General features: G+C 39.2%; 3 protein-coding genes across 3 annotated transcripts; 1 reads left to right on the top strand and 2 right to left on the bottom strand.

The window, feature by feature from the left end:
* Positions 1 to 5,204: 5,204 nt before the first annotated feature.
* On the top strand, positions 5,205 to 10,899 carry LOC134677553 (myoneurin-like). The gene is made up of 2 exons (XM_063536024.1): positions 5,205 to 5,505; positions 9,497 to 10,899. Exons 1-2 carry the CDS (start codon positions 5,325 to 5,327, stop codon positions 10,840 to 10,842), a joined length of 1,527 nt encoding a protein of 508 aa, XP_063392094.1. The 5' UTR covers positions 5,205 to 5,324; the 3' UTR covers positions 10,843 to 10,899.
* A 7,589-nt stretch (positions 10,900 to 18,488) lies between these two features.
* LOC134677258 (uncharacterized) lies at positions 18,489 to 23,041 on the bottom strand. The gene is made up of 2 exons (XM_063535689.1): positions 22,495 to 23,041; positions 18,489 to 22,423 (listed from the first exon to the last, which is right to left on the bottom strand). The coding sequence occupies exons 1-2, from the start codon at positions 23,039 to 23,041 to the stop codon at positions 18,489 to 18,491; spliced, it is 4,482 nt and encodes a 1,493-aa protein (XP_063391759.1).
* Positions 23,042 to 23,080: 39 nt separating this feature from the next.
* LOC134677257 (uncharacterized) lies at positions 23,081 to 23,758 on the bottom strand. The gene has a single exon (XM_063535688.1). The coding sequence runs from the start codon at positions 23,756 to 23,758 to the stop codon at positions 23,081 to 23,083; it is 678 nt and encodes a 225-aa protein (XP_063391758.1).
* Positions 23,759 to 23,912: the final 154 nt, after the last annotated feature.

The raw sequence follows: 23,912 nt of genomic DNA, 5'->3' as shown, positions 1-23,912 counted from the left end.
CAACAGTGACAGCTCGCTGAGGCACCGTCTATATATATATTATGTCTATGTGGCAATCAAACCTTTGACACCTCTCTTGTAAAAAGTAAACAAACTTCTGTCATTGTCATTGTATATTTTTATTAACAAAAACCGCAAGTTTAATGTTTAAAATATTTTCAAAACACGATAAAACCGTACATAAAACCACAAGGAAAATTATATTTAACATTGTTCGGTTTTGTCAGACTTACAAAAAGTCGCGGAACGTGATTCCGCTATTCGCGGGTATTGATGTTGTATTTAATATTAAATAATTACCTATTTAATAAGCCCCCTAAGTAACTTGTCTCCGGTACATAATCGGTAAGTATATTCATTCAAAATATATTAATTTTCATAAATATGCAGGTCATTCATGATCTTTAAAGTGGTAACAGACTATCGCACCGGACCGCGACCTTGGTGCGGTGCGGAGCATTTATCGATAGTCTGTAAGCTTCCATCGCACATAATTATTATTAATAGCGGTGCGGTGGGCATGCACGTCGCACCAACTGACAGGTAATAATAATACTGGTGCGCTCCGCACCAATTTCCATAGTGTGTAAGCTGCGTCGCACTGTTTGACAGCGGGGCTACCGCGAACTACATTCGACGTCTAACCTCTCTGTCGCACTTATAAATTCGTACGTAAGTGTGACAGGGAGACAACACGTCGAAAGTGGTTCGCGGTAGACCCTCGGCTTTCATTTTCAGTGGAATGTTAAAATACTACTATGACGGGAGTACAGCGATTTTTCTTGCTAGGTTTATAATTAATTTTGTTGATATTCTCTACCTTTCACCATTCACACTGACTCTGGCAAAGGCCCTAAAGGCTGCCATTTCTCTAATATAATATATATATATATCATGTGATCAACATGGAGCCCGAGATCATAGGTGACGCGGAAAGACAATCCATCATTGAAATCTTGGAATTGTATAAAGATTTCCCATGGTTATGGGACTTAAACCACGCCAAATATTTTGATAAGGACGCTCGCTCGCAATCATTCGAAGTCCTTTTAGAGTGCTACCAAAAATACTTTCCCAATACAACGGTCACCGATATCAGGAAAAAAATTGAATACTTAAGATCATGTTACCGGCGGGAGCGAAAAAAGGTTGGTAAATAAATCAAGTTTTTTTTAAATTGTATTTAATAATGTACCAAATAAAAACAATAAATCATCACATACAAAAATTTTGCTAACTTCAGGTGGAGTCCAGCAAGACTACAGGAGCTGGCTCAACGGAAATATACCAACCGAATCTCTGGTACTACCCATATTTAAATTTTCTGCAGGAAAAAACGGTTCCAACCACAGTTCCAGTTGACAACTTTCCAACAAAGGATGTTGAGGTAAACATAGGTAAACATTTCTAGAGTCACCAGAATCTACATCCCAGCTTTTGACACACACAGTGCCTTCTCCGTATCTGTTATCCCCTCCTAACCAAACTCCCTTCCTACCTGCCTGTCCTTCCCAAGTGCCGCAACAACCATCAACAACATCTTCATCATCGCAAAAATATTTTCCTCCGTCATCACCCCAGCAATCCCAACATCCATCACGATCACCAGAATCTACATCCCAACTTTTGACAGCGCCTTCGCCGTCTCTGTTATCCCCTCCTAACCAAACCCCCTTCGTCCCAGCTTGTCCTTCCCAAGTGCCGCAACAACCATCAACGCAGCCTCTATCATCATTACCTCGTAGGAGTATTATTCTCCAAAAAAATAATATATTCAGAGGAGAGTTAAAAGACTTAAACAAATTTGTGATATTAAAAAAATAGCCTCATAAGATATGTTAAGAAAAATAATCAGAGGAGAATTAAAAGACTAATAAATAATTAAAAATGTATCTGATTTTAGAATAAGGAGATATCTCAAGGAGATATTATAAAATATATATTCAGAGAGAGATTCAATCAAAGCCTTTAATAAATATCTGACTAAAAATATTGTCTCTTGACACATAGGTATGTAATATATGTAAATGTATGAGTATATTCTGACCATCCTAAATTTTCATTCCAAGTTACTTATCAAGTATGGATAGCTTATAGGGATGTGTATGCATTCTTATTGCAACGTTTGTGCATAGTTAGTGTAGTCAGAGTCTACTCAGAGGCGAATCAAAAAAAGACAATTAAAGATCAGATTTTTATAAAATAGCCCCTTGAGATAATATATTATGTTAGGTAACTATATGGGACAGTAAGCTGCAGAGGCTACCTTTTCTCTGCAGCTTACTGTACTATTTACACTTTTAATTTTCAAGTCCAGTCAACCTATTTGATTTCGGTACCCCTTCATAATGTGGCAAGTTATGAAGTGGCCCCGAAATCAAATTGGTTGACTGCACAGTTTTCACATTTTGTAACTATTATTTGGAAAGGGTCTAGTGATCCTACAAATGTTAGCCAGTTTAGTGAGTCATGGGGAGTCTGTATTTTACTGACACTAATATTATTGTTATAAATAAGTATAAGTAACATATATTTCTTCCCTTTAATACTGCCAAAATTGGTGTGACAGAGAGGTGACTGATAATAAAATTACTTATTGTTAATTATTATTAGGTATTTAGTATGATCATTCTAATTAGGTGCCATAAAAGCTGTGATTCATAAATAATAATAATTAGATTATTAATAGCATATTGTTTTATTTCTCACATTAGGTACCTACACATGTTTGTTGTTGACACAAAAGTTGCTGTTTTATTTTTTTATTCCAGATACTAAAAGGTTTTCTAAAGTAAAAGTAAGGTAAACATACTAGTACTCGACATGCTATTGCCCGATAGATGACACCTTGCTGTCATCGCTATTGACAATGACTTGAGTTTCAAGATGACATGTACTGGGACCGCATCGAGCACCAGTATGTTTACCTTATGTCAAATATGTTCCAAAGTAACACAGCATGAAGTTGGTGAACCTTGGTAATAAATCTATGTATTCCTAAGGTTTACTAACTTCATGCTGTTTCTATTGATACTAAGTGCCAAAAATATGTACACATTACCTAAATATATAGCGACCTGTCTAGCCTAGTGGTTAGTGACCCTGCATATTAAGCTGATGGTACCGGGTTCAAATCCTGGTACCGCCATTTACTTGGGTGATGACCAGGGAAATGAATTGTTTCATTTGTTATACACAAAGTTAGCTACATAGGTATGACAAAAGATACAATTGTTTCACCTTTATATAGTCTTTGAGAGCTTCAAAGATAGCTTGGCAGGTCTCTGGTATTATTTCTGAGAGCAGTTGGGACGATATGCTCGTGCAGAATTTCAGTTCTCTTAGGTCTCTGCCAGACGTTAGATATTTTAACGTCGCCAACAGCCTCTCTTCGGCTGTCACCGCTGCCCTCAAATGTGTATCTTTTTTTGTAATATGTGGTTTGACTAAACTTAACAGCTCCTGAAATAAATCTGGTGACAGGCGGAGATATATTTTAAAATCTTCGTCATCCAGCTCTCTAATGAGCCGTACGTGACTATATGCCTTTCTGTCTCTTAGGTAAAATTTGGCCCATTCCTTTCTCTTTTTCTTTTTAAATATAGGTTGAGTGGTAGTGGCAATTGTAGCCACTATCAAGGCGATTTTAGTTTGTTTAGATAACACTGGAGGCATTCTTATTTGAAAACATACATTCGTGGTGTCATAGCAACTGGACGGCAATGTAGCCAGTTGATGAAATAAAAATATGCAGGTACAATGCTTCAAAGAAACTGATTTGCAAAGATTTTCATGCAAAACTATGGATTGTGTTGTTTTAGGCTCTCTACCTACCTCTAAAAAGCAAAGCCGCATTGAAGCCCTTAAGATTTAATTTAAAATGATAAAGGATTCCATTGCAAAAATTTGATGAAAAACACGGAAATATGGGACACTTGGCAACACTGGCGCACGTGTGCGGCAGTCTGTAAGCTAGGATCGCACCGTTTTGACGGTCCGGTGCGATAGTGTGGAAGCCCACGGCAGTAAAGCAATTCCTAGAACCGCTCCAAGGTCGCGGTCCGGTGCGATAGTCTGTTACCACTTTTAAAATAACTGACAAATAGTCTTGATACTTGCCATTTTATGCATATTTATATGTAATTTCTTTTGCAGGATTGTGTAAAAGTACCTACGGTATCTCGAATAAAAGACCGCTAAGTAGGTGATATGCAAGAATTCGTAATCTACGTGCCGGATTCAAGCATATCCAGTTCAGATGAAGATAGTTCTATGAGTGTCCCTGGTTGTTCTGAAGCTAGCTCATACATAAGTGACATTGAATATTTTAATTCAGACTTCGATTACAAAGAATAAAACTTTTTCTAATAAAATATTTCTTTATTTGTAAGTTCGTTTCCTAGGTTCTGAATAAAACTTTTCTAATAAAATATTTCTTTATTTGTAGGTTCTGTTAGTTACGAAATTATATTTCATATTTAGGAGTGACTTTTCGGCGAAGTAAAATATCGTGAGATGAGAGAACCGGACATATCCCAATAAGGCCTGTACTGTGCAAATGTACACATACATTACAAGTCAAGTTTACAGTGGGTGAAATATATCCCAGAAAAAATTACAGTTCTATTGCCCAATTACTACCAGATCTACCCGGTTTTAATAACTGTTGGACTGCACAGATTAGGCAGTACATAAATGAGACTCTATCTTGTTTGGTACTAAAATTACAGTTGTATTTGGCAGATTCTTAACTAGTTTTAGCAGTTTTGTCAATCGCACTGTCACTTTTTGGTATCTGAGACATAAAAACAAGTGTGTTTTAATAAGAAAACTAGTGCCTGCGCTAAATCAGAGGATTGAGTTGACGAGCCGACACCACCACCAAATTCCCTTTAGTAAGCCGTGGTAAAAAACCGGAACAAAAGGGATTCAAGTATCATGACCTTTAGTGTCGTACTATAATCACGTGACTAGTGTTGTCAGCATAGCAAAAATCATAAAATAGCACTGGCGCGCCCTCAAATCCCACGACTCTTCTCTTTCCGCACAGACTCTACTCAGTTTTATTTTATGAATAAAGTTAGTTTTTAATTTATTTTAAGAATAATTATATTCTCACCCAGTGTATTTCTGAACGTTTTTCTTTTGACAGTTTTGACATTCACATAAGTTTATCTTGTCTGTGGATTTAAAATAACCTTTCGTGCATGGCTCTCATTGTTGTAGAAAAAAAACATAAGTGAATAACAAATGTTTACTTTTAGAACAAGTGTTCGTTATTTTCCATATAAATAGAGAACACCAGTTTTGTGTAGACGCTAGTAATGTCTCAATCCGTAAACATAGTATCGGCTGAAGAGTCCACGAAGGTTGTAGACGACACCACGGCCGCAGAGGCTTCCGATTGGGCTATGACTACCTCGACCCCTCGGGTGCTGGGCGGGTTAATCCTGCCTCCTGAATTCCTGCGGACCGAACTCCCAGAAGTTGCTTCAGCTGTTAATAGTAAGCTTACACCAGTGCTAAATCCATACAGTATTAAGGCTTCGCCGCGTTTTCCGGGCGGCGCGTGAGCTGGGCGCGCCGTTGTACATATAAAACGCTCACGCCTCGACCGGAAAACGCACCTGTGTGACGCAGCCTTTATAGTTTGGCCACTTAAATAAATAATAAATATTATAGGACATTTTTACACAAATTGACTAAGCCCCACGGTAAGCTCAAGAAGGCTTGTGTTGTGGGTACTCAGACAACGATATATATAATATATAAATACTTAAATACATAGAAAACAACCATGACTCAGGAACAAATATCTGTATCATAATACAAATAAATGCCCTTACCAGGATTCGAACCCGGGACCATCAGCTTCATAGGCAGGGTCACTACCCACTAGGCCAGACCGGTCGTCAAACTCGGCCAGAGACTGTCTCTTTTCAAACATAGACAGAGAGATCACAATGTCTTTGCCACATGCTAGTACTTACACCCAATCTATGTAAGTTTATCAAGAAATTTTATCTAAATTGGTTCAGCAGTTGAAGAGGTAATAAACAGGCAAAGTTACATATTCATTAGTAAGTAAATGAATGAATGAATGAACGTTTATTCACAAGAACATATGGTACAGTACAGTGGATGTTATAAATTTACAATGTTGACCCTTAATATGTTCTGCCATAAGGCATGTGAAAATTGTTTTAATATTCTTTATTGTGCATCATACAGTTAAAAATTCACAGAAAATGAAATACAGTTAAAAGCTAGGTAACAACAGGCATAGTAGGGATTTAAATATGTCCAGTATGTTTTTTTTAAATTTATTAAGGGGCTTTTTCAAGTGAACAAATAGTATACAGTGTGTGTTCACCGGCAAAGGATTAACAATGTGCATTTGACAACCTTAGTTATAAGAATCCTTAGAACTGCTAGGTGTAAAATTCACTTATTTTATTTATTTATTTAATCTTTATTGCACAAAAGAAAAATCTTATAGTACAAAAGGCGGACTTTATAATATACAATTGAAGGGATGTTTACAAAAACAAAATAACTGCTTATAACTGAGTTATTCTATGTAATCAATGTATGGGAAAATGAAACAAATTAATATAGTTTTCAAACCTGTGTGACGTGATACATCTAGGTGTACTGTTTAAAATTCACCACTCTCCCCCCCCCTCCACCTGACGCTCGACCCCCCCCCCACCTTGAAATGTGTCCCCGTTGGTAGTTTTTTGGCATTCTCACGAAAACTATAATAGATATCAAAAAAGTGTCAAGGACAGAATTAAACCTCATTAAATTTAGAACAAAAATGGTCCTATGTGTTTTATTATAAGTTGGACGGTATTCAAGCTATAAGTACTTGTATAACCTTAAAATAACAAAATAACCATACTAGTATGACGAAATGCAGAATATCTTCAAAACGGCTAGACCGATTTTAATAAAATATACCTAAAAAATCACCGCAGTGAAGCCAGCTATCAAACAAAAGAAACTACATCAAAATCGGTTCATCCGTTTCGGCGTTATGAAGTCACAGGTAAACACAGAAATACAATTTTTTTTCAACTGCACCCAATAATTTTGTAAACCGATTAATTTTGATCAATTATTCTAATGGGATCATGTCCCTTGAAGTTTTTGCTTTACGAAAAGTTAAAAAACATGGAAAACGGCCCAGTATTTTTCAAATTATCGGCATTTTCCCGATTTGTGAGTGGTTTCGTGTTATCACGCGCACGAGTTGCCCTTGACCCCTATAAAACGGGGGGTAGGGGAGGGGTTGTTATCAGTCACTTATCAGAAGTTGACCGGTACACATATCCGCATATTTTCCCGTAAAGAAGACCTGTGAAAAATGGAAACCACTGAAGCTGAAGTCCGCCAAGTCGTCCAGCTCAGCTCCTGCAAGAGGGGCGTAGCCAACGTTCAGTAGCTGCCACGCTGAATTTAAGTCAATCTACAGTTTGCAGAGTTTACCAGAGGTTCCAACGGACTGGATCCTTTACTTCAAGACCAAGAAGCGGCCGCAAAAAGTGTACATCAGAAAGGGACGACCGCTTCATTGTCACAACATCTCTCCGAGATCGACACCTGACAAGCGTTGCCATCCAGCAGCGTCTGCGTGAGATACGAGGAGTGGCTGCCAGTGAGTGGACAATAAGAAGAAGACTTAAGAAAGCGAACTTGATACCCAGGAGGCCTGCAACGGGGCCCAGATTGCTGGCGCGACACCGTACAGCCCGAAGAGAGTTTGCAGAAAATCATATGGACTGGACCATTGAGCAATGGACCCCAGTTCTCTTCTCGGACGTGTGCAGAATATGCTTGAATGGATGTGACCGAAGAGGAAGAGTCTACAGAAGGCCAGAAGAACGGTTCGCCCAATGTTGCTTCTCCGAAAGGGTCGCCTATGGCTCATCCATTGCTCAATGGTCCAGTCCATATGATTTTCTGCAAACTCTCTTCGGGCTGTACGGTGTCGCGCCAGCAATCTGGGCCCCGTTGCAGGCCTCCTGGGTGTCAAGTTCGCTTTCTTAAGTCTTCTTCTTATTGTCCACTCACTGGCAGCCACTCCTCGTATCTCACGCAGTCGCTGCTGGATGGCAACGCTTGTCAGGTGTCGATCTCGGAGAGATGTTGTGACAATGAAGCGGTCGTCCCTCTCTGATGTACACTTTTTGCGGCCGCTTCTTGGTCTTGAAGTAAAGGATCCAGTCCGTTGGAACCTCTGGTAAACTCTGCAAACTGTAGATTGACTTAAATTCAGCGTGGCAGCTACTGAACGTTGGCTACGCCCCTCTTGCAGGAGCTGAGCTGGACGACTTGGCGGACTTCAGCTTCAGTGGTTTCCATTTTTCACAGGTCTTCTTTACGGGAAAATATGCGGATATGTGTACCGGTCAACTTCTGATAAGTGACTGATAACAACCTCTCCCCTACCCCCCGTTTTATAGGGGTCAAGGGCAACTCGTGCGCGTGATAACACGAAACCACTCACAAATCGGGAAAATGCCGATAATTTAAAAAATACTGGGCCGTTTTCCATGTTTTTTAACTTTTCGTAAAGCTAAAACTTCAAGGGACATGATCCCATTAAAATAATTGATCAAAATTAATCGGTTTACAAAATTATTGGGTGCAGTTGAAAAAAAATTGTATTTCTGTGTTTACCTGTGACTTCGTAACGCCGAAGCGGATGAACCGATTTTGATGTAGTTTCTTTTGTTTGATAGCTGGCTTCACTGCGGTGATTTTTTAGGTATATTTTATTAAAATCGGTCTAGCCGTTTTGAAGATATTCTGCATTTCGTCATACTAGTATGGTTATTTTGTTATTTTAAGGTTATACAAGTACTTATAGCTTGAATACCGTCCAACTTATAATAAAACACATGGGACCATTTTTGTTTTAAATTTAATGAGGATTAATTCTGTCCTTGACACTTTTTTGATATCTATTATAGTTTTCGTGAGAATGCCATAAAACTACCAACGGGGACACATTTCAAGGTGGGGGGGGGTCGAGCGTCAGGTGGAGGGGGGGGAGAGTGGTGCATTTTAAACAGTACACCTAGACGTATCACGTCACACAGGTTTGAAAACTATATTAATTTGTTTGTCTGAAAACATATAATGACTGTATTATTAGAGCGGTTGACACTTTTTTAAGAACATTGTTAATCATTTCAGGTGTCAACCAGTGTAGTCAGTTATGTTGTTTTTGTAAACATCCCTTCAATTATACATGCCCTAAAAACTAGTGCCTGCTCAAATTTGTGAGTTTAGCCACAGAATAAATAATAGTACTAGGCACAGAAGACTCACTCTCTAACAAAACGCGTCTGTTACGATCAGGACAGATATGGCCGCTAGGTGGCGACAGCGCCATTGCTTTAGCTTAAGTATATCCAGCCTTGTTTAACATTTTCTTCCAAGGAAAACCCCAAGATCAATACTAATACCACGGCTTTATTTATTACAGATGCAATACGCACAAGTACGCGAGTCAGGCGGGCGCCTGTCTATCTGCAGCCGGTACTCACACCACACACAACACAACATGGCAAACGACAACACACACCAACATACAAAAAACATGCACAACACGTAGCAACACAGAACAATCTCATGCTAGTAGCAACACCGCAACGAAAAAAGAATATACAGAACCTGCGACAATATCAAAGGAAATTTAAATGCTGCACATGTAATGTACAGTTCCCAACGAAGGAAGAGTTAAAAAGTCACAACCAGCTAAAGCATCAGCACATGTGCGACGACTGCAAGATAGGGTACAGTACTAAAGAACAGCTACAGGACCACAAATGTATGTTTTGTAAAATTTGTAACAAATTATACTTAAACTCATACAGCACATACATCACTCATTTTAGGAAGTATCATTACAAACCCAAGTTCACATGCTTCCCTTGTGATGAACATTTTAATAACGAAGATATGTTGACGGTTTATCGAGAAAGCTATGTCGCTTTTTACGCACACTGCCCTAAGTGCGATCAGAGGTTTAGTTCTTTTCTGTGCTACGAATGTGGGGAGGCTTACACAAATATGGATGATCTCACTAAACATATTCATGGCTTAGCAAACAAGTGCAGCGTATGTAAAGCAGAATTTGAGCACGATTTTCTTCTGGCTTCACACATGCGAACGCATTCTTGTCCAGTTAAGAGCTATACGAAGAAGCCAAAAGTAAACGAAATAACAAAAGATATAGAAAGTCAAGAAATTAAAGAGCCTAAGGATACTAGAGTAGAAGAACATGTAAATGCAAAGGAAATCTTTTATAAAGCAGACGGTGAAAGGGAGTCGATTAAAGATTTAGAAATTAACTGGACAGATGACGCTGTAAAGCAAGAACCTGAAGATATTAAACAATTTGATAAAGAAGTGAAAATTGAAGCTGATGGGAGTGAGTTAAGCATAAACACTGGACACGGACAGACAAATATGTTTGATAAATGTAAGGTCGACAAAACAAACACAGATGGAGTCAAGAAAGAACAAGAGAATTGGTATGAATTCAATATAGAACCCACAGAGATTCATTTTGCGTCAGAGGTGCAGAAACCAAAGCACCAGAGGATAATAATAATTTGTGAAGATTCTGAAAATATGAATGAGAAAATGAACAATAGTTTAAACATTGTAGAAGAGCAAACTGATACTAATGAAGAGACAGAAGTTGTTGAAGCATCCGCAGGCACAGGACCATGCTTGGTTAAAGTGGAACCCCCGGAGGTACCCGATGGAGTTGTTAGTAGCGAAACATGCCTTGCGTGGCCATGGGACAAAACAGAGTGTACATAGAATTACTGTTTAGATAACAAATAAAAGTCTTCTATACTGTGATCAATCTATTATAAATATTTAACACATTAAATTTTTATTTTATTTTATTATAAGTACCTACTAGAAATTAGATAAAATGAAAAAAGATTTATGTATTCTTAGAAAATATAATACAGTAATTTTATACATTTGGCGCGTGGCGTTTGCGGTAGACCGTACAGAAAGAACACTTCCTACAAACCCGAAGTTTGACAGCGGTTCAGGGTCGAATCATGATATCCCTTTCTAATATATGGCACTATCCCTTTCGGCTAGTTAGGGTTGTCAAAATTCAAGTGATTATCTTATCTGTGGTGGTGCACGCAAAAGATGCTACTTAAATCATCTGTGAAGATGCACAAGGCCTAATGATGATGGTGCACGCAAAAGGAAGTTAAGTGGTGCCAACCCTAATAATTGCTCGGAGCAATGCTGAGCCGAACGGAGCCGAGTTCGACCGAAATCAGGAGTGTCTCCGCACTGCCGGTAGTTCTGATTTTTATTATTAAACGGTTTTATTTAGCTTGACCACGGAATAACTAATAGTACTACCGTACAGAAAATTTACTCGTTCACAAAAGTCACATTTAGGTAAAAAATTATACCTATACTTACTCGCCGCCTGCAAGCAAAATTTAAACTTATATAGCTACGTAACCGCGCACGAACCGTGAATCTTCCTTGCGCGCTGCAGTTTTATGACCGAGCTGTGAGTGTCGGCACAGGGTTGAAACTTGTCAAGATTTTGTACCTATACCTACCGATTTATTATTTTTAAGATTAATATGTAGGAATTACAAACGTTGATTCTGTAAACATATTTTTTTTATCCGGATTAGAGTATGTCTGATTCTTCCGGAAGTAGGGGGCTATTCATAAATTACGTCATTTCAAATTAGGGGGGGGGGCTGGAGATCGGATGATGGTAGCATGACGTAGGAGGAAACGGGGTCATTCGAAGCATGATTTTAGGGAGGGGGGTCAAAAATTGTCAAAAAACGATGACGTAATTTATGGACAGCCCCTAGGTAGGTATGCCACAGCCGTATTCCTTTGAAAATATGTCGGTCAGTTCCTAATATTGTTTCTAGGCAACCAATATATCATTTTAAATTGATCTAAAGCACTTTAGTTTTATGCAAACAAAACGAATTAGTTATCGAATTTGATTAAATACTGTATTTATGTTATGTTTTAAAGTTTAAATTCACCTTTCAATATCGTCCAGAATTTAATAAAATGTTATTCCTGCTTCCTTGTTCTTCAGACATCCGTAAACAGAACAATATCTTTTATACGGATTAGATCGATATATAGGTTTCGAAGCCATTGTGTATTTTCAATTTTGCGCGAGCGCCACGTGACACAACTATCGTGCGAGCCGAGCGGCACGCAGCAGCCCACTGCCATACTCCTGCCCGGGAGGAGCGCTAGCCAAATGTACCTAAACTGTATATTTCATAAACGGTAGTTTTAATATTTTATTACAGTTTATTATCACAAATAATTAATCTCAAGAAGTTTTATCTCTTACGACACCGACGTTCTTTGAGGGGTGAGTCGTCGTACTAAATGTATGGGAGGGTTTGAAGTTCATGTTTGGGATATTTCTGCTTTTATTTAAAAAAAAGTTATTAATGTAATTTTACTCATTGGGTAACGCACTTTCGATATCAATTTGAAGTTTTCTGATATATGTTATATTTATGGAATTATCGCCTTACACGGCTACACTTAACGATTACACCCTATATAACACTAGATTTATTTCTTAAAACTAGATTTACAGTTTCCTTAATCAATCAATCAATCAATATATTTATTGCTTACTTTACATAAGAACTTAACTTAGGTACAAAATGCGGTGTGGTACATTGCTATACATATGAATATATTTTTACTTTTATGGATATGCAAGGTATAGCGAAAGCAAGCTACCCTCCGTACTAGTTTACACTGTATTACGGCAAGGTACCCCCTTCCCCTTCTGCCCGCGGTCCATGATGTCATAGTTGGTCACCCCATATAGGTAATGAATCAGAGTAAATACATTAAACTAATAAAAACAGGCTATGTTATAAACTTAAGTACTAGATTTACATGCAAAAAATGTATAATTTGAAAGTGCTATTTAGTGTACGAGGGGCAAACTGAAAGTGTTTAGAATAGACAAAGCTGAAGTAATTAGGACGTTACTCTTTATTTTAATGCGTGCTTCATCTCTTTCTGACCACGCGTACAAATTTTCATTAGGATAGGATTACCCTGAAGCGCACACAGCTCATTCTTCCATTGCCTTTTTTGTATGGCGATTTTAGGTCCTCGGAGGTTTGTATGAAATTCATGAGGTACCCATCGGGATTCAAGCTTTTTTGACACAAAATAATTTAAGCAAAATTTTTTTAACAGTGTCATATGAATACTGAGGGATATCAAAAACTACTGATATACAATTTTTGCCAGTATTTTTTATTAACCGCACAAATGTGCGATGTAAACTTTTGACGTCACTCTTGAATGACATGCTTCTCTATGATCATCCGTTGAATAACTACAAAAGCGATTAAATGTGTAATTTAAAAAATAAACAGACGTACAAGAACTAGGCTTCATTATGAAACTATAACTGAAGCCTACTGTAACTCTGTTGTTGGCTGAGCCCACAATGAAAATCGTTATAAATAGTAATACGAAAAAATTATTAGGTCGAAATTGGAATAACGCTCGACGTACAATTTCCAAATTGCCATCAATCTTGAAACACAGATAACGACCATATTGCATATACCTCAAAAAAATTATAAAGAGTTATATTTTCATAAATAATATGCCTCTTTTTGTTTTATGATCTCTAAGTAGCCTTTTCTAAGAACTTTCAGAGTTGCCTACGTATGTTGTGCGTGTGATATGTCTGTGAAGTCATGGTGTGTCTGTGTGTGTGCTATATAAATAAATGTGTGTAGGTATGTATATAGGTGCAAATAAAACTTAACGGTCAGCAAAGCGTAACAATACACAGTATAGCCAGACAACAGTGCTCAGCAGGAAAAACATACTTCTACATAAAATCAATTCGAGGTCTTTGGTTATGTTATCTATATATGTTGTTTCATATTATCAGGATGATATCTTAAGTAGTGATTCTGTATCTTCATAATTTTGTTGCTTGAGATATGCAGTTACAGCAATTTTGCAATTTCTGTTGGTGTACTTCTGCAGATCTATATGTTTAGCTAAGCGGTTGTACAAGAAGGGTCCTAAGAAGAACTGAAAGTTATGAGCGAATTTTGTTTTACAGGGTGGTATGTTAAAGACTCGATCCCGTCGTCTTTGCAGAGTTTTTACACCAGAAGTGTTTTTGTGTTGTCTGGAAATCAAAGCCACGATGAATAGCTGTCTAACAGTCAGAGCATCAAACTCCTTATAGATGAGAGCAGTGGGATAGCTTATTTTTTTAGAGGTTGAGACCTTGATAATAGCACGCTGGGCCCGTTCAATTTTTATCAGATGTGATTTCTTGGCTCCTCCCCAAGCTTCAATACCATATGTTACTATGGATTGACACAAAGCAAAATAAACACTCTTTACCAGTGATTCGCCTAGGTGTCTAATATTTTTAAAGATATAGATAAGTTTTATAACGCGTGATGAGAGTAAATTGATCTGAGAGATCCAATTAAGATTTTGGTCAATAAGTAGTCCCAGATACTTAGTTACTCTTGTAGACTCCAGCTTATAGCAACTACAAGAAGATAGGAAGGGGTAAGTACACGAGTGGGCCTTGATACTGAAAGTATTATCTGGCTGGGTGGAATTCCTTATGCTAAAGTTAATATATTTAGTTTTATCAAGGTTCAGAGTGAGGATGTTGGATTTGAGCCACTCCATGACTTTAGCTAAGCCCAATTCCGCATTGTTTTTAACTTCATCCCACGTGGATCCATGAAACATTAAAACCGTGTCATCAGCAAAAGTGGTAATATCCGCATTATGTAGTTGTAAGCGACAGAGTCCATCAATGAATATAAGAAAAAGGGTTGGACCGAGCACACTGCCTTGGGGAACACCGAAAGATAGAGGCTGCTCGTCACTCATGTATTCACCCACCCTGACAGACTGTGTTCTTCCGCTGAGGTAACTATAAAATAAATGTAGTGGAATTCCTCTGATACCAAGGTGTTCCATTTTATTTAGAAGCAATGGAATATAAACGGTATCAAAGGCTTTTGCTAAGTCTAAGAACACGCCCAGGCATTTATAGTTAGAGTCAAGTTTACGAGATATTAAACTAACAACGTGATTTAAAGCGTCAGACGTGGAGATGTGCTTCCGGAAGCCATACTGGTTTTGTGAAATAAGTTTATTTGATTCGAGGTAATGCAACAAGCGCTTATTTATAACCTTTTCCAGGATTTTCCCTAGAGTTGGGAGGAGGGAAATAGGGCGATAGTTATTAATGCTGCATCTGTCACCCGACTTGTAAATGGGAATTACTATAGACTTTTTAAGTGCTTCTGGAAAAACACCAGTTGTCAGAGCCAGGTTGCAGATGTGAGCTATAGGTTGAGATATGGAGTCCACGCATAGCTTAAGGAACGAAGATGAAATTCCATCCCATCCTGTAGAAGAGCTGGTTTTTAGGGATAGTATAAGGGTTTTTATTTCCGTAGAATCGGTCGGTAGTAAGACAATGGAATTGACAGGGCTTGCATAGTAATTATTGGGAGATGTTTGATTGTTGTAGTTTGATAGCATTTTTTCAGCAAGATTTTGTCCAACATTACTGAAGTAATCATTAATAAAATTAACTGACTCTTGAGGATTATGTTTTATTTTCAGGATATCAAAGGGTTCAGATTTTTGTTTACTAATGTGGCATATATCCTTTATTACTTCCCAAGTTTTCTTTAAATTGTTTTTATTTTTGTTTATTAAATCGCGTTCGAAGTTACGCTTTAGATTATTTAGAATACGGTTACACGTATTACGATATCTTTTATATGAAACTTGTAGAACTTGATTATTAGGTTGTTTCCTAAGTTTTATGTGCAGTCGATCTCGAAACCTAATACAACGGAGGAGACCAGGCGTAATCCATGGCTTATGAGCCTTCCTTCTATTAGGCACAACGTGGGAAACAGTATGTTTATCCAAGATAGTTGATACCATTGACAGAAATAAATCAGTTGCCGTGCAAGCATCAGAGCACTCCAGGACTTGGCCCCAATCGACAGTTAATATTTCTTCTGCTGCAGTTTTATACATAGTTTTAGATTTTACCCTATGCGTGTTAGTAGCAAGAGCTCCTACATTGCAAATAGATGTAAATACGCAACAGTGGTCGGTGACGGTGGTCTCGCATACAAAAGTTAGTGCAGAGAGTCGAGATTTAATAAGACAATGATCCAGACAGTTGTCAAGGCGCGTCGGGAGGTAGTTGTGGCCACCTCTCCCCCAGCCACCTACGGTATACAAATAAGACCGTAAAAGGGGGAAAGGCGGCCACTTATTATTATTGTTTGTGGTGTGGGGGTGTAAAAGAAACAGAATGCTTGGCATACATACCTTCATCTCCTATGAAGGATTCTTTATCCTCGCTCTCTCTGATCCACTTCTCTTGGGCCAGAGGAGCCTCAGTCTGCTTCGCTTTACTTATGGTGGCTGGTTGTTTCACCCCAAGATCTGTGGGTTAGATTGCTCTATGAACATGGTTATCTCCAAACAATTAACCCCTAAACATATATCTGTACTCTATGACTAATGAGAACCATCTTACTCAGTCAGACTCAGAATATTCTAGGTCCTGTGCTCCTTGCACTGGATAATCTCCCTGTGGAGACTCCGATCCCTCTTGGTCGGAGAACCCGGATGGCCTATCCGGGTCAAGGTATACTTACCTCTAAAGTACCATGCAGCCTAACCGGCCTCGCTCATCTCTAGGGAGCAGGTACATCAGGTCGAGGCGCCTGACGGCTGAAGTATCGCATCCACCCGGTCACGGTCACCGCAGCCGCCGCCCTCTTATAAGGTTGAGGTATCCTGCCGCACGTCGGCACACCTCTGGGGTCGAGGAGCCTGACGACTGTAACCACCATACTCACCCAGTCACGGCAGCCACAGTCGCCGCCCTCTTATAAGGTCGAGGCGCCTGACGGCTGAAGCCATCGTACCGGGGCACGACGACCACAGCCGCCGCCCTCTTATAAGGTATAGCCTTGTCCGTCCTACCTAAGATGGTCTTCAACATCTTCCACGACAAGGTCACATGGCAAGCCAAATCTACTAAAGAGCCAATTGAATAGAGACACCATAACACCACTGTGAGCACCAAGTAACATAAAATACTTAGCTTTAGGCGACTCAGGACAGCTGTGGGCTTCCTCACTGTATATTACACTTTTATGCACTCGCACGCTTCGCGCCATATTGGTTTTTACCTTGCAACTTGTCACATTGGAATAACTTACCACAGTTCCACTCAGAGGGCGCTGTTCAGTGTTGCCGCTAGGAAATTTGTATTGTGACATTAGATATTCGTGCTTGTCACGACACACCCCGCCTCAGGCAGCAACACGGCAACTAGATTGCTGGTCCATTCCTTGATCTTCTCAAGGGCTCTGAGAGCTGCCGCTCTCTTAGGTCTTGCTTCGTCGTGTTGTTCTTCTGGCGTAACTTCCTCCAGGTGGTGTGACTCGGGAACAGTGTGGTCGTAAAACTCGAGGTCAACGACCGCGAGTGGCTCTGGTTCGGACATATGCTTAGACTTAGGCTTAGGCTCGTTTAACTCACTAGATATAGACTCAAATATTTGTTTAGAGGAACACGGTTCCTCTTCTGGCGAGGCATGAGGCTGTACTTCTTCTGGTTGATCTCTTACTTCTTGAGTGGATATTTGCTCAGATGGAGGCTCAGTAACGTCTTTGAGGGCAGAGATGGGCAAATTTCATTCGAATGACGAATGACGAATAAAAATAACAAAATTTATCGCGAATGACGAATAAAAATGTCGGATGATTATTCTTATTCGAATAAATTATTCGGCGAATAATTTATCCGCGAATAATTTATTCGTCGAATGAATGGCCACGAATAATTTGTTTATTGAAATACCTTAGCAACTTTTCAGGGTTTAGAAAGATTTGGCAAGTGTGATGTGCAATTCAACAACCTGCAACTACTTAAATAGTTACTTATACGCTTTAAGATTCGCTCTGAAGCAAACAACTGCTAAGAAAATTTGGTTTTCTCAGTTTCTATCTATCTAGTATATAGCTATCTCTTTCTACGTCAGGCTAGAAAGTTACTAACTTTGTGTGTGAGTAATTCATTGTTCACGCTAATCCTTTGTTTATTATACTACTTGGGCTTATCCTTTAACCCTTAACAATCTTTAACTTCAGAACAAACAAACACTAAAAACAAGTCATATGAAAATACTTTTAGTGGATTTATTGGAATGAAATAACGAATAAATCATTCGTCATTTGAAAAGTGGTCGAATGATTCATCCGCGGATGAATTATTCGCGAATGAATTATCCGCGAATAAATCATCCGCGGATGAATCATTCGCGAATAAAAAAAACTTGAATTATTGTTTATTCGAATGATTATTCAGATAAAAGTTTATTCGAATGATGCCCATCTCTGTTTGAGGGATTCTATCGTCACGTCATCCTTGTCTAGTGGACGTGGAAAATCAGGAAGCTGTACCGGTTCTTCTACACTTTCTTCATAAGATGATGTTTGTTTACACTGTTCTTCTCCATCTTCGATCTCTAACGGGTAGAGATGTGCGATAGATCTTGTATATTCTGTATCTCCTACTCGTACCGTGGCGACCCTACATAAACCGTCGGCGCCTTCCTTTAAAGATACTATTTTCCCGACTTTCCAATTTATCCTGTTCTTCGTGTCACCTTTAATCTGCACGATTTGACCTATCTTAGGTGCTACCTTTGATGTTACTCTAGGTTCTTTAGGATGGTGGGAATATCTTTCTCTCAAATTTAGGAGATACCTGTTTTCAAACATCTCTTTAAATTCTCGTAGAATTATCCGTGCTTTCTTCCAACCTTTAATTAAATTGTCCTTAGTCACCGTCCCTTGCGACGTCCTAGGATCCTTATCTGAAGTTTCCGTAATGATACACTTTCCCATAGTAAGAAAGTCTGAAGGTTTTAGTACATGATCCGGCTCTGAATCTACGTAAGTTAAGGGTCTTGTGTTAAGAACTGCTTCTATTTCTTTCACCGCTGTTACTAGTTGGGTGTCATTCAACAAATGTTTCTGTAATGTTTTCTTCATACAGTTTTTAACCAAACCAACTAATCTCTCATAGAATCCTCCATGCCATGGAGCTAACTGTGGTATAAATTTCCATCTTATCTCTTTCTCTACGCAGTATGGGTTCTGAAGAATCTCTGAGAGTAACTTGTAGTGAGCCGCATTATCAGACGTTATTAAGGTAGGTACACCTCTTGCTGAAATCATTCTACGTAAGGCCATTAAACCTTCTTCCGCAGTTAGGTCCTTTACAACTTCTAAGTGAATGGCTCTTACGGCTAAGCATGTGTAGAGGCTAATCCACCTTTTACAATTGCCATTCCCATTGTTAACTATAAGTGGTCCTAGATAGTCGGTACCAACGTATGTGAATGGTGAGCTATAATTGACCCTCTCTTTCGGTAACGCAGGAGTTTCTGGTAGTTTATATGGCCCTCCGTCATGCTTCATACATTCGGAGCACTTCTTCAAAATCTTTTGAACTTGGCTTCTTCCTTGAGGTATCCAGTAAGTTTCCCTTATCTTGTCTAACGTGTGACTTACTCCAACATGCTTATTTTCTTGATGAGTCTTCATTATAATTTCGTTGGTGAAATCTGAATCTTTTGGTATAAGTATAGGGTAGCGTTTATCAAATGACCAGTCTGCGTGTTTCATACGACCTTTACACCTCAGTAACTCATCTATGTCTTTAAATATGCCTAAATTCAAACTTAAACTAGTTACCTTTCCTTCCACCTCTAGAGGAAAGTATTCAGCTTGAATTTCTTTCAATTTTAGTAACTTATCTGGCATTTGATCATTGTCATGACTCGCTACTTCCTTTTCAGTTATACTGTCCTCCGTTTCCATCGGACTAACGTTGTGTATATCTGGATCAACTATTTCCATCAGTTCTTCGTATTCTTGGATCCCAAGACCCTCCCCAATCAAGAGAGAACTGGTTGGTCCACCGCCAGTAGTTGTTGGCCACGTCTTCGGATCTTGAACTATAAATTGTGGACCACTCAGCCATTTCTCCCTGTCCTCTCTCGAGCAGGTGGGTCTGGTGCCGACGTCAGCTGGATTTAAGTCTGTTGGAAGGTATCTGATCTCCAGATCTTTATTTGTTTTGATCTCTTCTATCCGCCTGGCAACGAAGGGTGGCAATAGCTTGTCAGATTTGCACCATTCTATGACGATCTGGCTGTCGGTCCATAAGACTTGCCTTACTATCTTCTGTTGGAGAAACTTAAGAACGAACTTTATCAGTCTACTGCCAATCAGTACTCCTAAAAGTTCAAGACGAGGTATCTTGAGACTCTCCTGGTCCTTTATTGGTATCAGACGAGATTTACCAATAATGAAGCTTTTCTCCGAGCCGCAAACTAAAAAGACTGATGCTGCATAAGCCTGTAGAGAGGCATCGGTGAAACAGTGTAGTTGGTAGCCTTTTCCCACTGGTGTCTTCATGTAGCATCTGTCCACCGACACCTTCCTAATGGCTTCTAAGTTCTGTCGGATCTTGTTCCATTCTTCCGTTAGTTCGCTTGATAATGGTGAGTCCCATGACACTCCAGCTTTCCAAAGCTCTTGTAAAAAGAGTTTAGATGATAGGGTATAGGGTACTGCATAACCACATGGATCGTAGATTGATGCAATAGTCTTCAGTATTCCTCTTTTTGTGACAGCTTCTTCTTGTAAGTTAGGTTTCAACTGAAGAGTATCCTTTTTGATGTCCCATTCTAAGCCAAGTACCTTTACTTTATCTTCTTTACATGTATCAGAGACTTTCTTCATAAATTCCTTAGAATTTGAACTCCAATCTCTGAGTGACATTGAAATATCTTGAAAAGATCCTTTTAGATTTTTGTAGAGTTTCATCGCCTCATCCGTAGTGTCGGTACCCGAAACAAAGTTATCCACATATATGTCATTTGCTTTCTGTCTGACTTGCTGATCTTCTGCATTGGACAGGTGGTGCTTAATAGTCGCATTAAGCAAAAACGGTGATGAAATGACGCCAAATGGAACTCTACAAAACCTAAGGTATAGTAGGTTGTCTTGAGATACAGGTTTAGAGGTATCTTTGAGCCACAAGAATCTGGTTACATCACGATCCTTCTCGTGTAACGCCATCTGTAGAAACGCCTTTTCAATATCCGAGGTTAAACCTATCCTATGAGTTCTAAATTTTATAAGTAAGCCCGTGAGGTCTTCTAACATGAGTGGTCCTCTGTACAAACATTCGTTCAGACTCTTGGTGTCTTTGCTACTCTTAGAGCTAGCATCATAAACTATTCTCATAGGTTTTCCTCGATGACGTACTCCATGGAAAGGTAGGTAGTGAACGACGTTACCTGTTGACGTTCTTGAAGAGGGTACAACTTCTATTATACCCTTATCTAATTGTTGTTTAAACGTATCGCTGTATGCTACTAACGTATCTTGATCCATACGTTTCAATAAGCTTGATAAACGACCAAAAGCCATTCCAAAATTATTAGGTAAATCCGGTGGATAAGTTATCCAAGGCCAGCTTACCGTGTATCGATTATTTAATTTTAAAGTTGTATCATTAAAATATTTGATGGCTTCTTCTTCTCTAGTTGCTCTTGGGGAATCGCTAATACCTATGCATTCTAGTTCCCAAAGGCTCTTTATGTCTCCATTACAAAGAGGTGGATCTGGCTGATGAAGCTTCGTTTCAATGCAAGTCTGAGTGTAAGTCACTACGTACGACTCGTCTCTAAGCTGTGGTTCTGCTCTACCACTAATTATCCAACCAAGTGCAGAGTCGATTAGAAACAAATTGCTATCCAGTTGTACCTTTTTCTCGTAAGTTATGTTGCAGTAATATTCGTTTCCAACCAAGATCTGTACAGGTCCGCTTAGCGACCCATCGTCCGCTAGTGTATATGACTCCGGTAAGTTCTTCATCTTGACATTAGGTATATAACCTCTGGAGATATGCTCTACGCAGTTAGCCTGTATTACTATGTTCTTGTTTGTTCTAGATAGTAGATGAAGAGTGACTATTGGGCTATGTATCTCTCTGGGAGGATCGTCGCCGAAGGTGAATACTACTAGATGACTCTCTTCTTCGACGGGAAGCTTTAGTTCCTTTGCGGTCCGGAATGTTACATAAGAGCGTTGGGAACCTGGATCTAAGAGAAGTCTATATTTAAATAGTTTATTCTTATCATCTAGGGGGCTTGCATAAACTGTTGCCGTTTGGAGTGCAGTGATTCCCTCTTCTAGAACAGTCAGGACTGTTTCTTCTCCGTTGTATCCTTCTGAAAATTTGAAGGACATAATGCTCGATTATGCAGTACTTCACTATGGCAGCGAGCGCATTTTTTCTTACTCTTACAGTCTTTTGCCAAGTGATTCTGCTTGAAACAGATGAAGCATCGTCTGAAGAGACGCTTTTTCCTTTCTCTCAACGTAGAAGCTTCTTTACATTGGTCATTATAATGATCGCCGCTGCAAAATACACACACCAATCCTTTCTTAACACTTGAAGAGCTTTGCTCCTGAAGAGATTCGGTCACACCCTTTCTTGAAGTTGGAGTTTGGTCTGGTCTGTTGTCTCTATTGTTATTTTTCTTGAAACCTTTGAACTTCTTCTGTACCGGTCTCTTATCGAAGCCTCCCTGCTGGTTTTGTTTACTCTGATTACTGTGATGTAGTTGGGACTGACTTGCGTATCTCGCGCGTTTCGCATTCACATGAAGAATCCCGACCGTACTAGCTTCCGAGTCCAGAGGGCGTTTCCTACTCGATATCCTCTCCGCATCCTCCTTGGCAGTGATTATTTTGTCCAGTTGGCTTCTCAGTTCTTGAATGGAATCATCCTTAACTTTAAGTTTTATCTCATATACTAGATCAGAAGGAAACTTCTCTAGTAGCATGAAGCGCAGGTGATTATGATTAACGTTCTCACCTAGTGATTATAAAATCTTAAGGTTCCTTTCAATCTCGTTGAAAGTCCTTCTGCAATCATCCGCATTGCCTTTGGCCATCTTAATTTTATATAATGTGGCATAATGCGCATCTATGAGATGTGAAGTTTTCCCGAACCTTTCCTTCAGTATTGAAACCGCAATAGCATAGTTGGTGCTAGTAGTCGCTAGACCGTCAATGGCTCTTTTGGCATCTTCCGTGACTGAAGTCTTAAGATACGAAAGCTTGTCCACATCCGGCAGGCTCCTTGCATCGATGTTGCTTCTGAAGGCATCCCAAAATTCATACCACGCCAGTACATCCCCATTATACACCGGCAGCTGAAGCTTAGGAAGTCTGCACGAGGAGTTCGCTTCAGTCAGCTTCTCTGATGGTTTGCTTGATGTGGATATTTGGTCGATCTTCACCTTAAGTTCAGCTAAAGTCTCTTCTGCTTGAAGTTGAAGTTCACTTATCAAGCAGATTTCATCAGATGCGGGTGTCGAAGCCAGCCTAAAGTACTCCGTCAGGTCTCCGTTAAGTCTTTTCAGTGATGCTTCTAATTTACCGTAGGTAATCTGAGCCTGTGCTAAATTTTCTAAATTAACAGTAACCGGAATTACTTCTAAGTCCGTTGTGAGTTTGTCGTTAATGAGCCTAAGCCTTGCTAAAAGAATGTCGTCCATTCTGGTATTTGTCTAGACCGTAGTCTTGTCTAAGCCTGTAACGCACAGAAACAAACCCGTTTAACTTTAATTCCCTAATAATGTGAACGGTCACACCAATAAAATAATTTAATATTTTAGGTTAATTAACCTTTAATAACTCCACATATTATTT

The sequence above is a fragment of the Cydia fagiglandana genome, chromosome 26, assembly GCF_963556715.1.
Source record: "Cydia fagiglandana chromosome 26, ilCydFagi1.1, whole genome shotgun sequence".
In the NCBI taxonomy this organism is placed as follows: Eukaryota; Metazoa; Arthropoda; class Insecta; order Lepidoptera; family Tortricidae; genus Cydia; species Cydia fagiglandana.
This window is presented reverse-complemented; position numbering and strand designations above follow the sequence as displayed.